The sequence below is a fragment of the Anopheles ziemanni genome, chromosome 3 (genome assembly GCF_943734765.1).
Source record: "Anopheles ziemanni chromosome 3, idAnoZiCoDA_A2_x.2, whole genome shotgun sequence".
NCBI classification, from domain to species: domain Eukaryota; kingdom Metazoa; phylum Arthropoda; class Insecta; order Diptera; family Culicidae; genus Anopheles; species Anopheles ziemanni.
In genome coordinates this window covers 12,697,474-12,714,125 of record NC_080706.1, presented here as the reverse complement: position 1 = coordinate 12,714,125, position 16,652 = coordinate 12,697,474, and the positions used below count along the sequence as shown (strand labels likewise).

General features: G+C 47.0%; 2 protein-coding genes across 2 annotated transcripts in view; one reads left to right on the top strand and one right to left on the bottom strand.

Annotated features, from left to right (window-relative positions):
* The window catches only part of LOC131289492 (uncharacterized), a 49,140-nt gene extending 32,583 nt beyond the window's left edge, over positions 1 to 16,557 (top strand). Inside the window, exons 2-12 of the mRNA XM_058318766.1 lie at positions 6,796 to 6,931; positions 7,033 to 8,603; positions 8,751 to 9,090; positions 9,464 to 9,928; positions 11,214 to 11,393; positions 11,500 to 11,754; positions 12,145 to 12,462; positions 12,731 to 13,022; positions 15,688 to 15,919; positions 15,999 to 16,410; positions 16,497 to 16,557. Of these exons, the coding sequence (XP_058174749.1) occupies positions 6,796 to 6,931; positions 7,033 to 8,603; positions 8,751 to 9,090; positions 9,464 to 9,928; positions 11,214 to 11,393; positions 11,500 to 11,754; positions 12,145 to 12,462; positions 12,731 to 13,022; positions 15,688 to 15,919; positions 15,999 to 16,410; positions 16,497 to 16,557 (4,262 nt within the window). The remainder of the gene's footprint in view (positions 1 to 6,795; positions 6,932 to 7,032; positions 8,604 to 8,750; positions 9,091 to 9,463; positions 9,929 to 11,213; positions 11,394 to 11,499; positions 11,755 to 12,144; positions 12,463 to 12,730; positions 13,023 to 15,687; positions 15,920 to 15,998; positions 16,411 to 16,496) is intronic.
* Positions 4,210 to 6,298, bottom strand: LOC131289493 (splicing factor 3A subunit 3). Its single transcript, XM_058318767.1, has 2 exons — positions 6,125 to 6,298; positions 4,210 to 6,040 (listed from the first exon to the last, which is right to left on the bottom strand). Exons 1-2 carry the CDS (start codon positions 6,218 to 6,220, stop codon positions 4,682 to 4,684), a joined length of 1,455 nt encoding a protein of 484 aa, XP_058174750.1. The 5' UTR covers positions 6,221 to 6,298; the 3' UTR covers positions 4,210 to 4,681.
* Positions 16,558 to 16,652: the final 95 nt, after the last annotated feature.

Genomic DNA, 16,652 nt, shown 5'->3' with positions numbered 1-16,652 from the left:
GCTTCTCTGGTGGCGGTAAAGAACCGGTCCACCGGGGAGTGCGGGGATTGCTTGTTTTGGCATCGGATCGGGGTGTGAAATTTGCAATCCACGGTCTTCCCATGCTTCCCCCCTTTTGCCATCGAAGTGCGCTCGTTACTTCCGCCAACACGACGCCATTCGCTCGTCAGTCGCTCGACCAGACGTCGGCGGTTGCCACCGGGGGGGTGTGGGTACACGCGAGATAAAAATAAATGTCTTCTTTCTGTTCCTGCCTCTGTGCACGCCGCCGGCAGAAGCAATTGGGGCACCGATGGGTTCGGTGTTCGGTCACGCGTTGATTAGATGTGGCAATGCAGATCGTTTAGATGTGCATAATTTAATCGAGACCGATTAGCGAACTCCGAACCTTCGCCGAGCGCGAAGATCTTTGGCAAGGTTGACCCATGCAAATGAGTATCGGAAAAAATTCAATCTACCGTTACGCGTTTATTGTATATGGAACAATTTGTGTGCATAGTAATTTTATGTCTTTTAGTGTCACAACATCTTGAGAAACCTTGTTGGAAAAAATGGTCGTTGAGAGTTGAGTGGAAAAATATATTGTTGAGATTTCGGAAAAATATATTGATGATTTTCTCTTCCAGAAGATTCTTTCTGCGGTCTATTTGATTGTACTAAGGACTTATTCGTCTAAATAGCTGTTTAAGGGACGACTTCCTTATGTTCTAAGGTTCTTCTTCACGCTATCGTGAAACATTGGAATCAGCCAACGCTAATTGTCCTTGAAAATGATTACTTCTAGGCGTCTAATGCCTTATCACGAGCAGTTAACATAAATTGGTGCCATTGTTTACCGAAAAAATCGTGCGCTCAGTTATCTCCATTCGCACTGCACAAATCTCTTCAAAATCCTCCTCCGTCGGAGGTCCGCGGACGTCTTATCGTGCACTGACTTCGTGGTTATCAGCGACCCACCCGTTGCATTGCATAACGTGATGGTTTGTTAGCCGGGTTCCCAAAAAAAGTTGTGTCTACTAAAGTCCAGTGGAGATACTTTGGTGTTTTTTTGTTGCGGTTTATGACCGTATGCAGCCCGAACTCTCGGCCCCGGGTAAAGTCCCCGGAGAGGAGAAGTGGACCGACCGGCTACGTAGGTCTTTCGGAAAGTAGGTCACCGCCTAATCCGAGGTTGGTCACCGCCCATGTATGATGTGTCGTTGTTTTGGTTGTTGTTTGTCGTTTCGTTCCGAATCTAACAATCAACCACCTCCTGCCAGCCACACTTTCACTCTCTCTTTAGAGCTCGCCTTCTAGATCGCCCCACATGTCGATCACATTAAACGATTTAGTAGGCGGGAATCGGTAGAGAATACGGTACGAACCGGTTCGCTGCTTCGCGTGTCGTTGGAAGTGATCGACACAATGCTACACGCGAGCTGATTTGCGTCCCAAAACGGTCGAGCGATGGCGATCATTTCGTGCGACACTAGAAGCGATCTGCCACATCTAGCGAATGCGAAAGAAAGTGTTACAAACACGTGCACCCCGTTAGAACGGAAAAAGTGCGTACCAAGTGGGGGAGAACAAAACCGCGGATCAGCCATTGGCACCACCATGGGCCAGCTGTGTTCGGTGGTGTTCGTATACAATCGAATGAACGCTCTCATCACAGCCCACTGTATCCATCGTGCCGCCATCATCTCGCCGAGCGCCGGGCGCATGTTTGCCTGGCCGTGTTGTTGGGAAGCGGAATCGTGAGGATCGAATCGTCACCGTTGTTTACGCGCACGATGTAGTAGTGTGTTGTTCCGATCCGCCGATGAACGTCCTTCAACCGAACGGGGTTTTCATTTAGTGTATTTTTTTTTGTTTTCATCCACCAAACGGATTCTCGAAACGTCGCTCCGCCGCATGGCCCTCCGCATTCTATCAACCTACGCACTGGGTTGTGTTTTTGTTTTCATCCGCCAATTCGGCATTCGTCTCTTAATTTTCATCTTCTTCTGTTTTTCAAACTTTCCGACGCTCGCGAATGCGGCCACTTTAACTTCCCCGTTCCCCGGGAAGGGGTTGGATGTGTCCTTGCTTGTTTTTATCGGAAGAGGTCAAAATAAGAAACTCGCTCCCCGGTTTGCCCGTTGGAAACAATAAGTAATCAATAAAATTCGCGCCTCGTGGGGCCCCCCACCAAAGATAAGGGTTGGGCGATTTTGCACCCGAATTTAGTTCAAATATTATCGCGTGAGGGTGATCTATTGTTTCGCACCCCACAGCTGATAGTAGGACTACCCGAAAATCGAGCGCCTTATCGGTCAGCCGACATAGACGGGTTGGCCTTGCGCCCGTGCTTGTCGCGAGATTACATTTTGTTGTTGGCCTTTGCCAAAACTCATTCAAATTCCACCGGTACGATGTACGAAACGAAATCTTACTAAAAAGAAGAAAAGAGCCAAAAAAGAACCGCCACGGAATGATCCACTCATGGAAGTGTCGAATGTTTAATGAAGATTTTAGTTTTTCGAAAGGCCAACAACGATCATCAACCGCAAAGGTAGTAATCCACCGGTTCGTGGCGTTAACCGGTTTTGGTTATTTTTAAAAATTCAACTGACCACAAAGTCAGACAGTGTTGTACGTGTATCGATATGGACGAGAGGCTGTTTGTTTTCCTGTTTGTCGGCAGCTTGGGGCGGTGATTTACCCGAACGAGTTCTTTTTAAAACCCACCTTCTAGACGTAAGGCATTGTAAGTCCCCTGATGGCTCTTTTAGGCGTCACTGTTCTCGCAGTGGAAGCGTTATTTTCGGCCCATCCCAAAACCGCCCGGCAATTGGATACCGGTTGTCACGTGATCGCACGTTCGATGCCTTATTTTGTTGTGCTTAGTTTCGTTTTTGGAGAAGCCGGTAAGAAATTACCATAGGCTTTACAAAGAATGCATGGAATATTGCTGATATTGGATAGGAAGCTAGGAACAATTTTCTTCCATGTACTTTTATTTAAATTTATTTTATTTCTATTGACCCATTTCATTCTCGCAATGTCCTGTGTTAATGATATCAAAATGGTTTGTTGGAGAAGCATATTTTATTTGAACTTAAAAATCACGTTGACAAGTTTATCACTCACTCGATAACTGTTACTTCATTTCGAAAACGTACGCTCATGGCGCAGATTTTACCTCTGTGGCCCATAGGAACCCGCAAATGTTGATACTGAATACCAAGTAGGATACTTCCACTGCAACCACCCGGAAAGGGCGCTAAACACGGGTTTGGTATCGCCACCGAGGTGTTAACAACCGAATGTTTATATTCTGTTTGCCAAAAAACTCCACAGCTGCCCGAAAAGAGCCATTCTTGCGTCGTCCAATTTTGGGCGCGAGCAATGGAGGCGAACTCTGTCAACTGTGCAAATAAACAACGGCTCGTCGTTGGGGCCTACCACCGTCCGTCGCTGGAAAATAGGGGAGAGTTTGTGTGCGTTAAGAGCACCGTGCGGAATACAACACACTTGACTATGATATTTCCTACCAACAATTGAGGGCATTTTTCGCGCTACAACATTCCGAAACGTCTAGAGAAAATCGATCGAACCTCGTCGATCGATGGCGATTATGACGGGCCCGAACCGCCCCTAGCGAGCGTTCGATCATCGCCAGCATCATCGGGGAGTGATCGATCGGGGTGGAAATAATAAAATGGCGGTGTTTTGCTAAAATTATCTCCCGCCATCGCAACCCCTCGCGGGCGAACCACTTCAGCTTGTTCGTGGCATTTGAATCATGGCTGCCGTCACCACACGGCCAGAAGGGGGCCACCAGAATGTTTACTTACAATCCTTCCACCAACCTGCTAATGGCATAACAAGGCGCGTGGAGAGAAACGCGTTGAAAGTGCTTCTAAAGGCAAAAGTTCCTTGCCGGCAGCATATTAGCTGCGCTAAACGGTCCAATGCGGCCCGTTGCGACGGTGACCACGAGTGGCGTTTAATTGGCGCAGTTTAAAAGTAATCGATTCTAGCCACTAGTTGAAGCAAACCGTGTGCAAAGTTTAACCTACACGAAAGATAATCATCTTGGGTTGCGTTGGGACCTCTGCGCGAGCACAATTACTAAACTTTTTATTGCGATAAACAACTTTAGCAGACGTTGTGGCGTCAATTGGTGGAAACCGTGTGGAGGGAGGAAGATATTTTAAAATTCGTGTGGTTTTCCTGTTTCCCTTTCTTCCATGAATCATTGCTTTATTTAGCATATTATTAAAACACCATTTCTTTACGTGTTTTTGCGAAGACAGTAAACAAAACGATTTGTTTTCGGGAGGCAGATATTTTATTGTAATCATTCAAACGAAGATGTCCGCGACCGTCGTCCGACACTTGGTATTTTACACATAAATGAAAAGATCATGTTCGTCTCCCTTTCGTGTGGTTTAAAATTAGACTTTTTCGTGCACCCCTTTTCCCTATAGCTTCACAAACCAGCGCGCCCACCCTTTCGCTCGATCGCAGTGCCAGACACGTTGGATGCAAATTACGAAACGGGTTCGTGCAAACGTAAACAGAATACGGAACAAGGAGCCGTTTGCTGGCGCCAACGGCCAAATGATACATGTTCTGTTTCCTAGCAGAAGCGTCGCGCTGTGGGGCGTGCCATTTCGTTGCTCTTCTGGCGCGTCGTTGGGTACGATGCCGTAATCTACAGCAAACCTTGTTTTTGCAGATCCAGATACACCTTCTTGCTGAGAATGTTACCGCGCGAATCTTCGAACTCTTCCTCGTTTGCCGGTACCCACATCTTCGAAAACGTCTGATCCTTCACCTTGTCCCACAGCATCAGCGCGTCCTCGATCTTCGTAATGTTAGCGAAGTGGGCCGTATTGGGGATGCCCAGGCAGCGCATGCCGTGCGCGTGCCGCCACTCGGAGAAATGGTTCTGGAACGCTTTCGGCCCGTTGTACTTGTAGTTGCCGCAGATTTCACACTCGTACGTAAAGTGCAGCTGGTGCAGCTTGTACAGCCAGTACGGGATCGGTTTGCCGTCGTACCCGAGGGGCAGATTCTTCGGGTTGTACGGAATGCCATCGTCATCGTCCGACTCGACCTCGTCCATGCTGTCCTCATCGCTCTCGTCGAGCGTGTAGCGGGCCTGCTTGCGCTGCAGATTGATCTTCGTCTCGTAGATCTGGTCGTCCACTAGCTCCGACAGCTTCACTATCTTGTACTCGAGCAGCGCGATGTCCTTCTCCTTGTTCACGTTCATCATGCGCTTCCGTTCGTTGTCCTTGTTCTTATCGTCTTTGGAGGAAAACAAACGTTGTGCACGTTCCTCCAGTGTACCGCCGCACTTCATGTCGAGTGCCTGCAGGGCCGCCTTCAGCCGATCGAGCCCCAGGTAGGTCAGATCCTCCCAACGGGCGAACTCGTTCAAGTTAATCAACGCATCGTCGTCCACCTCGCGCACCTTCTCCCATCCCGGCACGATGCCGTTCTTCCACATGTCCTCAAACTGCAACTCGTTGCGCTTGACCGTGTGCTCTAGCTCAAAGAAAAGCGGCCGACTGCGTGTGATGAACGAGCATAGGTAGTCGTGCAGTAGCTGCAGATACGCCTTATATTTTTGGTTCTTCTGCTTCCGCGGTATTTCGGCGAACTTGTTGAACTCCGACAGATACGTAATGTAGTCAATCTTGTCGATGCCTTTCAGGTTGATAAAGTTGTCGTAGCACTCGTGCAGATCCAGATACTGGCCATAGTTTTCAACGTCGCTGAACTTTACCACTTCCGCTAGGTACGCCGGATCGTTCAGCTGATCCTTCAGCTTGTTAAACTCGATCGATGCCGGCACGGCCACATTGTTGCCGTGGTTGGAGTGAAACTCGATCAACCCATTGAACTGGCTGTAGAACTCTTTGAACTCGTTTACACTCATATTGGTAATCTCCTGCTTCCGCTCACCATCCTTGTCCTGGTACAGTTCCAGCAGCGACTTCGAGCAAGTTTGGTAGCGTTCCAGATAGATTTTTATCCTGTGATCAGCCAGCACTTTTTCTTTGGTCTATCGTGGGACAAGGAAAAACGTGGTAGAAACTCTTTTAATTACGGAAAATCACCTCAACAACGCAGTGCTATGTTTACTTACCGTCTTCTTCGGGATCATCAGCTCCTCCGACATGGCCATAACCAGGCGGTCACATTCCTCATGCAAACGCCTTTGTATTTCGAAAATAGTCTCCATGATGAGTGTTTTCCTTCAATTGATTGAGGAAACCAATTGAAATGGAGAAAACGACACGGGAAATGTAAAACAAGCAATGCTTTTCCCTTTGCCGTAAACACTTTTGCACTTTGACGGTTCGGACTGGAATGTGGAATAGTGTTGGCAGAGTCGGCATTCGGAAGACTCGAAGACCTGATCCCTAGGCGGGGTTCCTAATCCGTTCCGTAGCCGTGTCGGACCCATCAAAAGATGTTCTGTTCACGGAACATTCAATTATTTCAATTCGTAATGAATTATTGAAGAAATCGTTTTAAATTATTTAAAATGTTTTTATGCAAATTTTCCAGATTTTGTATAGGTTTAAGGTTAATTGTTAAGTACGAGAACCTAGGTTCGTTCATCATTAACGAATCAGTTGCTCACCACTAGGTAGGAGGTGGCAGCTTGCGCCACCTAGTTGTGAATCTAGAAAGTAGCGAGTAGCGAGTGTTGCATTTTGAGATGGCAGTTGCTTATTGTAAAATAGAATAATTTATCAATACTAATAGTTATAGTATAGTTATACCATTTTTTTGTTTCCTTTCTCATTGCAGTCGTCTATGCCGATTATGCTTCATCGGGCCGCTCATTGCAGTTTCTAGAGGACTACATAAATAAGGAAGTTTTACCAGCGTTTGGGGATATTAGTTGCATATCAGCAGTAACTGGATTGCAATCACATTTGTACGAGTGAGTAATTCAAATGGATATTATATGTTAACGTCTGTATTGTTCTTTTCCTTCATAATCATTTTTTCTTGTAAAAATGCCTTTTTCGTTCGCCTCTTCAGCAATGAAGCCCGAGATTTGGTACGTGCTGCTGTTGGTGCTAATGCGGAAGATGAGATTGTGTTTTGTGATAATCCTACCGAGCGACTGTGCTATCTCCTGTCGAATCCTAACGTCTGCGACCTCGGCCAGCCCCAGTTCCACAACTACTCTCACAGTGCCAACAGCAATACCTCACTCAGCGGTGCATCGTTGCATCTTGGTGCCGCTAACCGACACAACAGCTTCACGAACTCGTCCGCCCTCTCCGATAGTGTGGACATGAGCACCCTGCAGGGTCTTTCGGCGCCCCCCATACTGTTCGTAAGCACCTCCGAGCCGGTGTCCAACTTGCGCTCGTGGATCGATGCCGGTTGGCAGATCGAGCGGATAGTGAAGAATCACGAGGGTTTTCTGGATTTGGTCGACCTGGAGAAACGTCTACAGCACTACTCGGAGAACCGACGTAAGATGGTCGGTTTGTTCTCGGGCGCCTCGAGACTGACGGGAATTTTGGCAGACGATGTGGCCACCACCATTTTGCTGCACCAGTATGACGCCCTCTCGATCTGGGATCATTCGATGGCGGCCTCGTGCGCCCCGATTTGCACCAACCCCGTGCTTCCCGGTGCTCAAAAGGATGCCATCTTTTTTCACTGCAACCGGCTCGTCGGGGGAGTGCAGGCACCGGGCGTGCTAGTCATTAAGCGTAGGTTTATCGAACACAGTACCTCGTTCCTGACGGACTCGGTCGGCGTGGTGAGTGCGGTGCGGGCCGGGCTCGTGTTGCAGCTAAAAGAATCGCTCGGCTCGCAGGCCATCATGGGCCGGATGGAGAAGACGTGCAAGCAGATGTTGGCCCATGTACGCACCATCCCCGAGATAGTGCTGCTCGGTCCACCGTGCACGACAGCGAAGCGGCTTACGACACTGTGCTTTATGGTGCGCCATCCGCGCGGTGCCTTCCTGCACCATCGGTTCGTTGTCGCCGTCCTGAACGATGTGTTTGGCATCCAGGCGACGGCGGACAACATGATCAGCGATTCGCTCGGCATCAACCCGCAGCTTTCGGTCGAGTACGAGAAGCTGCTCAACGACGAGTCCCTTCATTCGGGCTGCATTCATCCCGGCTACACACGCATAACGTTCCCGTTCTTCATGCCCGAGGCGGAGGTAGCGTTCATCTTGGAAGCGCTCAAAATGGTCGCAACCGAGGCCTGGAAGCTGCTGCCGCAGTACGAGATGGACGAACGGTCCGGCGAGTGGCGCCATCATTCGAACTCGCTCGCCAAGGAACGCAAGTGGCTCGGAGCCATCCGGTATATCGACGGGAAGATGCTGTTCTCCGATCGACGCATCTCCGGACCGGGCTCCTTCCCGCAGAACTACTCCGACTGTCTCCAAACGGCCCGAAACCTTTTCAATAGGGCACGCAAGATGGCGCAACGTTCGACGACGGAACAGATCGTGCTAAAGCTTACGAATGCGGGGATGGAGAAGCTACGCTGGTACATGCTGTCCGGCGAGGCCCACGAGTTACTGCTCGGCCATTCTCATAATGTAAAAAATACAGTTCCATTTGATCCAACTAGAAGTAAGTTTATCTGTATGTCTGTGATCGTGCATTAATACTTTTAGCACTCAACTTTTCAACTAATTGCGTATAATAAATGAATGTCCGTGAATAATTTCAAATTTCTTATCAAATATTTTGATTTAACTCTACCTACCCGCCGCGTAGTACCGGAAAATTCATCGCTGATGCTCATCCATCGGCACCACAGCCTGTCGGCGTTGGACATTAAGCGGTTCAAGAGCCGAAGTCTACCGGCGTCACCGCTCCAGATATCGACACGCCGCCAGAACTCCTCCTCACCGTCTCCCTACCAATCGCACAGCCCAACACCGACGTCGTCCCCTCCGATGGTGAGGTTTTCCGTCGGCGGCGAAGTCACCACCATGCTCAACCCAACACCGTTGGCTAACGTTGGCGTTGGGCCCGTAACCGGACCGGTTGGTGGTATCGTAACGGCGGCCGGTGCCCCATCGATCCGACGTGATATGAACGTTAGCCGCAATAGGTAAGTGTTGAAGGATCGGATGATGAACTTTGTAGCGAATTAGTATGTCGGTCGGATGCCTCCCATGGCATCCAGCAAACATGCATGCTGCAGTGTTGTGACTAATCCTACTGGCTGCGCAATTTCCTTCGCTAGGCCGCTGGCGAATACAACCCCCTGCACACTTATAATTAGGACATTGGGAAACCCTTTCGGTTTCCATTCCCGGCAAACTTCCTTCCACATTCCTTATGGTCTCGTGTCTCGTCTTTTGACTGTGCATATGCCTTGCCCTTGAATGTGTTCGTATCAGTCCGCTCACCGTAACGAGGGATATAATCGATTGCACTTTTCGTTCCCAAAACGCTGCACTCTATCACGGATCGGGCGACAGATGTCACAGCTGGGGGGCAGCCAGCTATCGCACGTTCGTCGGTGGCCTTTCCAGCCGGGAAGGGACTCCTAATGACGACACGGTTGGGATCGATCCGTTCGCCAACGGTAGTAGTAGTGGTGCTAGTGGAAACAATCTGCACGCCCTCAGCCCTCAAACCCGTGCCAGCCTTGGGCTGGAACCGCATCAGCATCCACTGCGCTCCGCGTACCACACGCAACTATCGGCACCGGTTCCATCCCAGCATCAGCGACCTCCACTACATCGACCCTACTCGGTGGCGGCGGTACCAACTGCTACACCTCCGTCCGGTGGAGCCGCGGCATTCCGCCCGAAGCAGAGGTCCTGCTCGTGCAGCAGCCAAACGGATCTGAGCCTGCCGCGCAACGATAGCCCACCGCAGACGAAGGGAACTGCCGCCTCGCCGACACCGAGCCTTCCGAACTTGCGGTCCCTCATGGGAAGGTTAGAGACACCAACACCCGTCGCTTTCACTACGATCTATTTCCGTGTACTGTGGATGCATCCAAAATTCGTTTCCGTTACCCATTTTGTGAGACTAGTTTGGAATCGACTGTACCATGATTGTTTCAATTGCAAATTTTTTTGTAACAAAGCAATATCAAACAACGTAGAGCACCGTCTCATTTACCAGTACTTAGCCGGTTCCAAACAGGTCGAATAAAGGCGAAGCATTTCATACTCACCACAGCATGATGGCTTATGCATTGCATGTTTTCACAGAATTTTTATTTTATTTTTCGACTCAACAGTTATTGTTTCCTTTTTTTAATATTGCATCTAGGTTTTTCTAGACCTTTACAAGAATCAATAATGATAAATTGAAAGGTCTTCGTCTGCATTTCCAACTCAACTTAATCATACTCCGATACTTTACTTTTTCACCGGTGTCGTATAATTCGGTCATGCTACTGGGGAGAGTCTTAAATCATAAGTGCGCGTTTTGTTGTATCGTTTCTAGATTTTGAGCATAAACTAGTATACTTCTCTTTCAAACCCATAGCCATATGTTAGGTAAACATTCACAATAAATTCTTCCTATGCCAAGCTTTAACAGTTGCAATAGTAAACTTTTTTCTTATGTATTGGTTTTCTCTTTCTCATACAGTGCATGGTTGTAAAGAATTAGTTTAACCTAAGCCTATCTAACCAAGACTTTTTCGCTATTTGGCAATTAGAAAGGAATAAATGGAATCGAAATCCCTTTTTATGTGAAACAACAAACAAATGTGAAAATTTCTATAATTGAGGACGTATGTACCACCGAAAGTTTTTCAGTTCTTCGTTCAGTACTGGTGGTATAATTTAATCAACCACCTTATTGCTTTTACACATTTTCGGTGCTTATTCCCATTTGTTCGTTTCATTTGTTATCCATATTCAGTTTGGCATGATTTGCACTTTCTTTTATTTAATCATGAAGAGGGTTGTGTCATTTCAACATTTCGTCCTTTTCATACCATCTAAGCATTCAAGGTTAAGAAGAATAAAATAAGTGCGAGTGCCCTACATACCCACTTTTAATGTTAGCTGCTGCCGAATAATAATTCGAATAGAATTTACCTTTGAATGGCTCAGTGAGCTCGAGTTACCATATCAGTGTTCTAACCATAATCTACGCTTCCGGTGTATCTCTTTTTAATTTGTTGCAAGCAAAAGAATATTGAATGTTACAATTAAAAATGAAAACTTCCCATTCGTTTCTCGCTCGGACATCACAAAACAACAGTAGCTGCAGCGAAAGTACGGAGGACATCCAGGCATACGTGAAGGAGGTCACGAAGGAGCTGGCGACCGAAATCAAGTCCGAAATACGGGAGGTGATCAGCAAGGTGGAGGATGTGCTCGAGAGCACCGACAGCATCGAGCTAAACAGTTTAGTTAACTTCAATTCGCTCGGGCAGCATAGGTAAGGAATATTTGTCTGTTCTTCCCATGTTTGTCGTTTGTCTCTCACACATGAAAAATAAACGGAACATGCTGGGTTCTTTTTTATCATTTCTTTCTTCTTGCAGCCATCCCGCGCCGATCGAAAACAAACGTGATTCCATTTCGACCAGCGACGTGGTGGACTATCTGCGCGAGTTTAGCCGAGAGATGACGAACGAGGTCAAGTCGGAGATTCGGGACGTGGTGAATGCGGTGGACGAAATCATTTCCCCCGAGGGTGGAGGGTTCCTTGGGGGGCGCAAAAACTCCCCACCGGACATCGTGCGCCAGAATGGAGCGAACGGAACGCATGGCAGCGGCACCACCGGAGGACACAAACTGTAATTGTCGTTCGAATGACGGAACACTGGAATCCGATTTTTAGTGAATGTTTTGATTTTTTGTTTAATGTTTACCAATCTTGGCACGTTTCGCGGTCCCAGCTCGTTACGTACGCTAGATTAATTACCGATCGCTAATGGGTGCTTCTACGTTTTTCTCTTTTTGTATCTTTCTCTCTTTCTCTACTTTCCGGTTTCCGTTGACATTTGTTTGTTCATCCTTGTAATTGCCAATGATCTCGTATTATTACCCATTGTCTATGTGATTTTGCACCTACCAAAACTCATCCCAAATGACCGCATCATTACTCCATTCCGCTTTACTACTTTGACACCCCATGACGCACGAATGAACAACCCCAATCCCATTGCTTTTACGCAAATCCGCAGTCTGGTCAAGCAACGGTACAGCGACATCACGCCGGGTGCCGCTACACACCGGCCACGGTCGGCCGATAACAATGACAGCAAGCACCGCTCGGAGTCCTTCCCGAGGCCAAGCTCGGCCGCCAGCCCGGAACATATCGTGGGTCTCGGTCCACCGTTGCACTACACGAACGCAGTCAACTCGGTGCCCGGTGCGATACTGAAGAGTGCCGACCTCCGGTCGACGATGTCCTCGCAAGACTCCGGTATCAATATGAGCTTTTGCGATGCTATTGACGAGCATAGCCGGCTCCGGACGGTCCGGGCGCCCGCGAGCGATAGGTAAGCGAGCGGCTAACAACAGGGAAAATCGATCATTCTAAGGAATCTACTTACCCATCCAGTCTGGCCATTTGTGTTTGTTTCGTAGTGGGTTGTTTTTTTGTTTTTGGAAGCTATTGTGTTCTCTGCAAACTTTAACAAAAAAGCGTGGTAAGCCTTTGAAGAAGGATGGGCACATGAATCGATATTATTAGAAACGGTTTCATTGATACTCATTGTAATAATCGAAAACCAATGTCTTTTCATTTGCTTCCTTTCCTTCTTCTAGAATCCGAACGGTGTCCGCTGAGATTGAAAGTTCCAACAAACCGTCGCTTCCACCGCGGCGCCTGATATCGGAACCGACCGGCGGTTCGATCACCGAAGCGTCTTCGCCAATCACGCCGGACGCCAGTCAAACCGATCCAAGCGGTGGAGGCAAGGGTGGCCTCACGCGCCAACAGCACGTCCTCAATCGCAGCCCATCGGGTGAAGCGAATGGCCCAGCCGTCACCGATGGCACCGATGGGCCCATCCAGTGGCACCAGATGCCGAAGGAAGTCTGGAAGCAGGCAACCGAGGTTAACGACTAATTTTGCGTTAATACGCTATACTTTCCTCGTGTGTGCATTTCGTGTGTTCGATTTTTGTGTTCCCCCGTTCTATGGCGTGTGCGTGTTTGTGCGCGTGGGGAGATTTTCATTTCACACTGCCTCACCCTTCACTGGACGGCTATACACAATTAAAAGGAACCTTTGCGGTTTCACGATGCCGACGGAAAACACTCGAGGAATTAAGTCGCGGGACAGTGTTTAAATGTTGGGCATCGACAGTTGTCACAGACCGTACACTACGCATCTATTACAATCTGCATACTTTACAGTGTCAGTCACTGAGACTACAGCATGCCGGATACTTCCGGACTACGAGCACAAGCACACAAAAGCACACAGATCATGCTAGTAAAGGCTTCTTTACGCTTGTGGTTACGATTTATCCTTATCATCATTTGTAACCCATCGAACCAGGAGGACTTTCGGAATGCTTCTAACACGAAATGGTAGACTCTAAGAGGGGTAGGCTCATTCGAACTAAGGGGAATTAACGAAGCATGCTTCTAAACACCAAGCTACCGGAATGTGGAACACACTGTCACCAAATTGGAAAACCTGCGAAACAAAACGCAACGATACACGCATCATAAAGACGACACCAAGTCAACACTACTATTAACTAGCCTCTACTAACCCCTCAACTGTTGTGAGACGAGAAGAACATGGAGCCGGAAAGGGTAGAGAGAAGGAAGGAAAAAGGATGATTCAGTTAGTTAGAAATTTTATCCCCGAACGAAGTCCTTCAGCTCCGGCTGAGTGTGTATAGGCCTTTTGGTTTGGTTTTTAATTTCATAACGATGTTCGGAGTAGGATCTCCATCCTACACGTTTCCAACGTGGGGTTGCGTTTGGATTTGCTTGTTTTTCATGTTTACTTTTTTGTTGTATGTTGATTTAATGTTTTTGTTTTCGTTGTCCGTTTTTTAAAGAACTTTTGTGCGAATTGCGATTAAGTTATTCATATCTCTTGAAAAAGATCATTCAATTTGTTACAATTTCTTGTTCTTGTTTCTTACACCCTGTATTTTTTTTCGCCACGTGATGCACCGTGTGAACTGCAACGATTCTTACCACAGCTGATCATGAGGTTTGCCGATATGTTCAAAGTGTAAGAGAAGGATTCGGGTGCCCGAAAGAAGAAACTTAGTGCTAGATGTGATTACGCAGATATTTCCAAGCATCGATGTTAAAGAAGTTCTTATTGTTCAAAAGAAATCACATACTTCAAATCCTACTCGAGAATCCCGATACTGATCCCTCACAACCGGATTCCTGATAGCTGATTATGAAAAGCAAGCAAATACACACACACAAACACAAACGCAGAAAATCAGATCGACCGGGAGCTGTATCCTGACCGCATCCTTGCATCAACCGGCACCATATAGTTGGGAAAGGGAGAGAGGTGGCAGATCTTCGTGACATCGTTGCGTGATCTTTCATTTGAAAAGATGTATCTTTACGAAGCAAACATGCTATAGCTTTTATCTATCTGTATCGAGTGGCGTACGTTTATCTTTAGGCGCGTTGATGTTATTATTATTTGAGTTTCTTTTTGCCCCATTTTACTACCTAAAATATCTTTATTTACTCAGTCTATCTATTATTATTATTATATATAGATATGTACGTGCTAAAATGTTTGTGAAACAGTTTTCTGCTGTGAAAGCTTTTAAGCTTTTAATAATGTATCGTGTACCTTAAAAACAAGTTCAGTCATTAGTAAGAGAAGAGCGCAAGAGAAATAGAGAGAGAGAAAGAGAAAGAGAACGAATGAAACATATAGAATGGTAGATAGTTTGTACGAGTGCGAGAATGTTAGAGAAAGAGAATAAATCTATGTTGGCAAGGATTTTGCAAGGCCGTGTTAGACGAGGTTATAAGAGCGAGGCGGTGAAGTGAAGAGAAAAATATATATATTTCAGAATGTTGTAAAATAATACTTCCTACTAGCTTGTATTGCCTACCGAAATGCTGTTTCTTTCTTTTTTTTTGTTACTAACAACGCCTAACCAACCATGCAATATCAATGCAACGGTCAAATTGAAATGGAGGTGGTATCATTAGTTCCATGTTTGAAATGAAGATGTCCTCACAGCAATGTTTAACACGGTGGCGCCACTGCATTAGATACGGTGTTTAGCATGAACTAACATTAGTTGAGGGTGGTAGTCACAGTGGGTTAATATTAATATCAAATTGGTCAAAGTATGTCTGCTTTTTTTTAAATTATTGTAGTAATTATACCACACAAAGCTCAAACAAGGTTTTTTTTGTTAAAATTCAATCGTTCAATTGAAAGACTTAAATTTTACTTACTATCCCCCCAAACCCACTTACATTGCTCGATTAAAACTTGCTTTACAAATTCAACATAACAATAATATTAACAAGAAAACACTGGCACAGGTTGGTAAATGACCGTATACTCACATTCACCTAAGCTTACAGACACACAAAGAGACGCAGGACTCACAACCTATCGAACATGATGAAGCATGGCGTGATGAAGTTATTAAGACATTTTGATCACAGGAACACGGTTCTTTTTTAGACAAAGTAGAAGGAACAGAGGTGCATGATTAACAATAAATTTTACCATCTCTTTCTCCTAATCATATTGCCACTGATAGACCTTGGATGAGTATCGAATGTTGAAAGATGGTGATCGCGTGTTGGTGTGCATCTCGGGCAGCAGTTCGTCGTTGTGTTTGCTGCATTTGTTGCACCAGTTTTGCCTTACGCGACAGCTGCAGGTGCAACTGGCGGCGATCACCATCGGTGGCAGTGACGGTGGGGTAGATCCTCGTGCCCTCATGCTGTATCTGAAAGAACTGGGAGTGACATTTTTCTACGAACCTCTAGGTAAGCGTATCTTCAAAAATATTGTACCAGAAGGAATCGTAGAAGATCATTTAATGGGGTCTATTCACCTCTTTTCCAGCGTCGAACGATCAGCTGCACGATCAACTACTTCACCATGCTCGGCACCGGCAGTACAACGTGCTGGCGATGGGCAGCACACTCGACAAGCTGGCCGATCGGTTCCTCGCGTCCCTGCTCTATCGGGGCGAGCTGACCGCCTTGCAGGCCGTGCAAGGGGCGTGCGGGACGAAGGACACAACTACCAACGATGTGCGCATCGTTCGACCACTACTGTACCTGCGGGAACACCTGTTCGATGAGTTTGCGCTCACCCAAGGGTTCCCGAGTCGATCATCTTCCCGAGGGCTCGATGCTTGCCCCAATGGCACCCTAGTTAGCCCGACCATCGAGCTTCTGCGGGGCCAGGAAAAGGTTAACCCGCACGTCTACAACAACATTCGAAATGCCCTCAAACCGATCCTTTCGCTAAGGTGCGGCTAGGTTGCAGATTAAATGTCGAATCTAATCACCGATTTATGTTGATACTTTTTTCCTCTCTTCCTGCGTGCGATTCTAGGATTGAACCGTCGAAATCGGCCTACGAAATGTTACGGTCGTCACTAAACACTCGCGAGTGATGAAGCTAACCTTCGCCGGTAAACTGAAAGCTGACAGGGATCAACTAATTTATCAGAACAAGTCATTATTTTAAAATTAACTGTAAGAGCAAGGA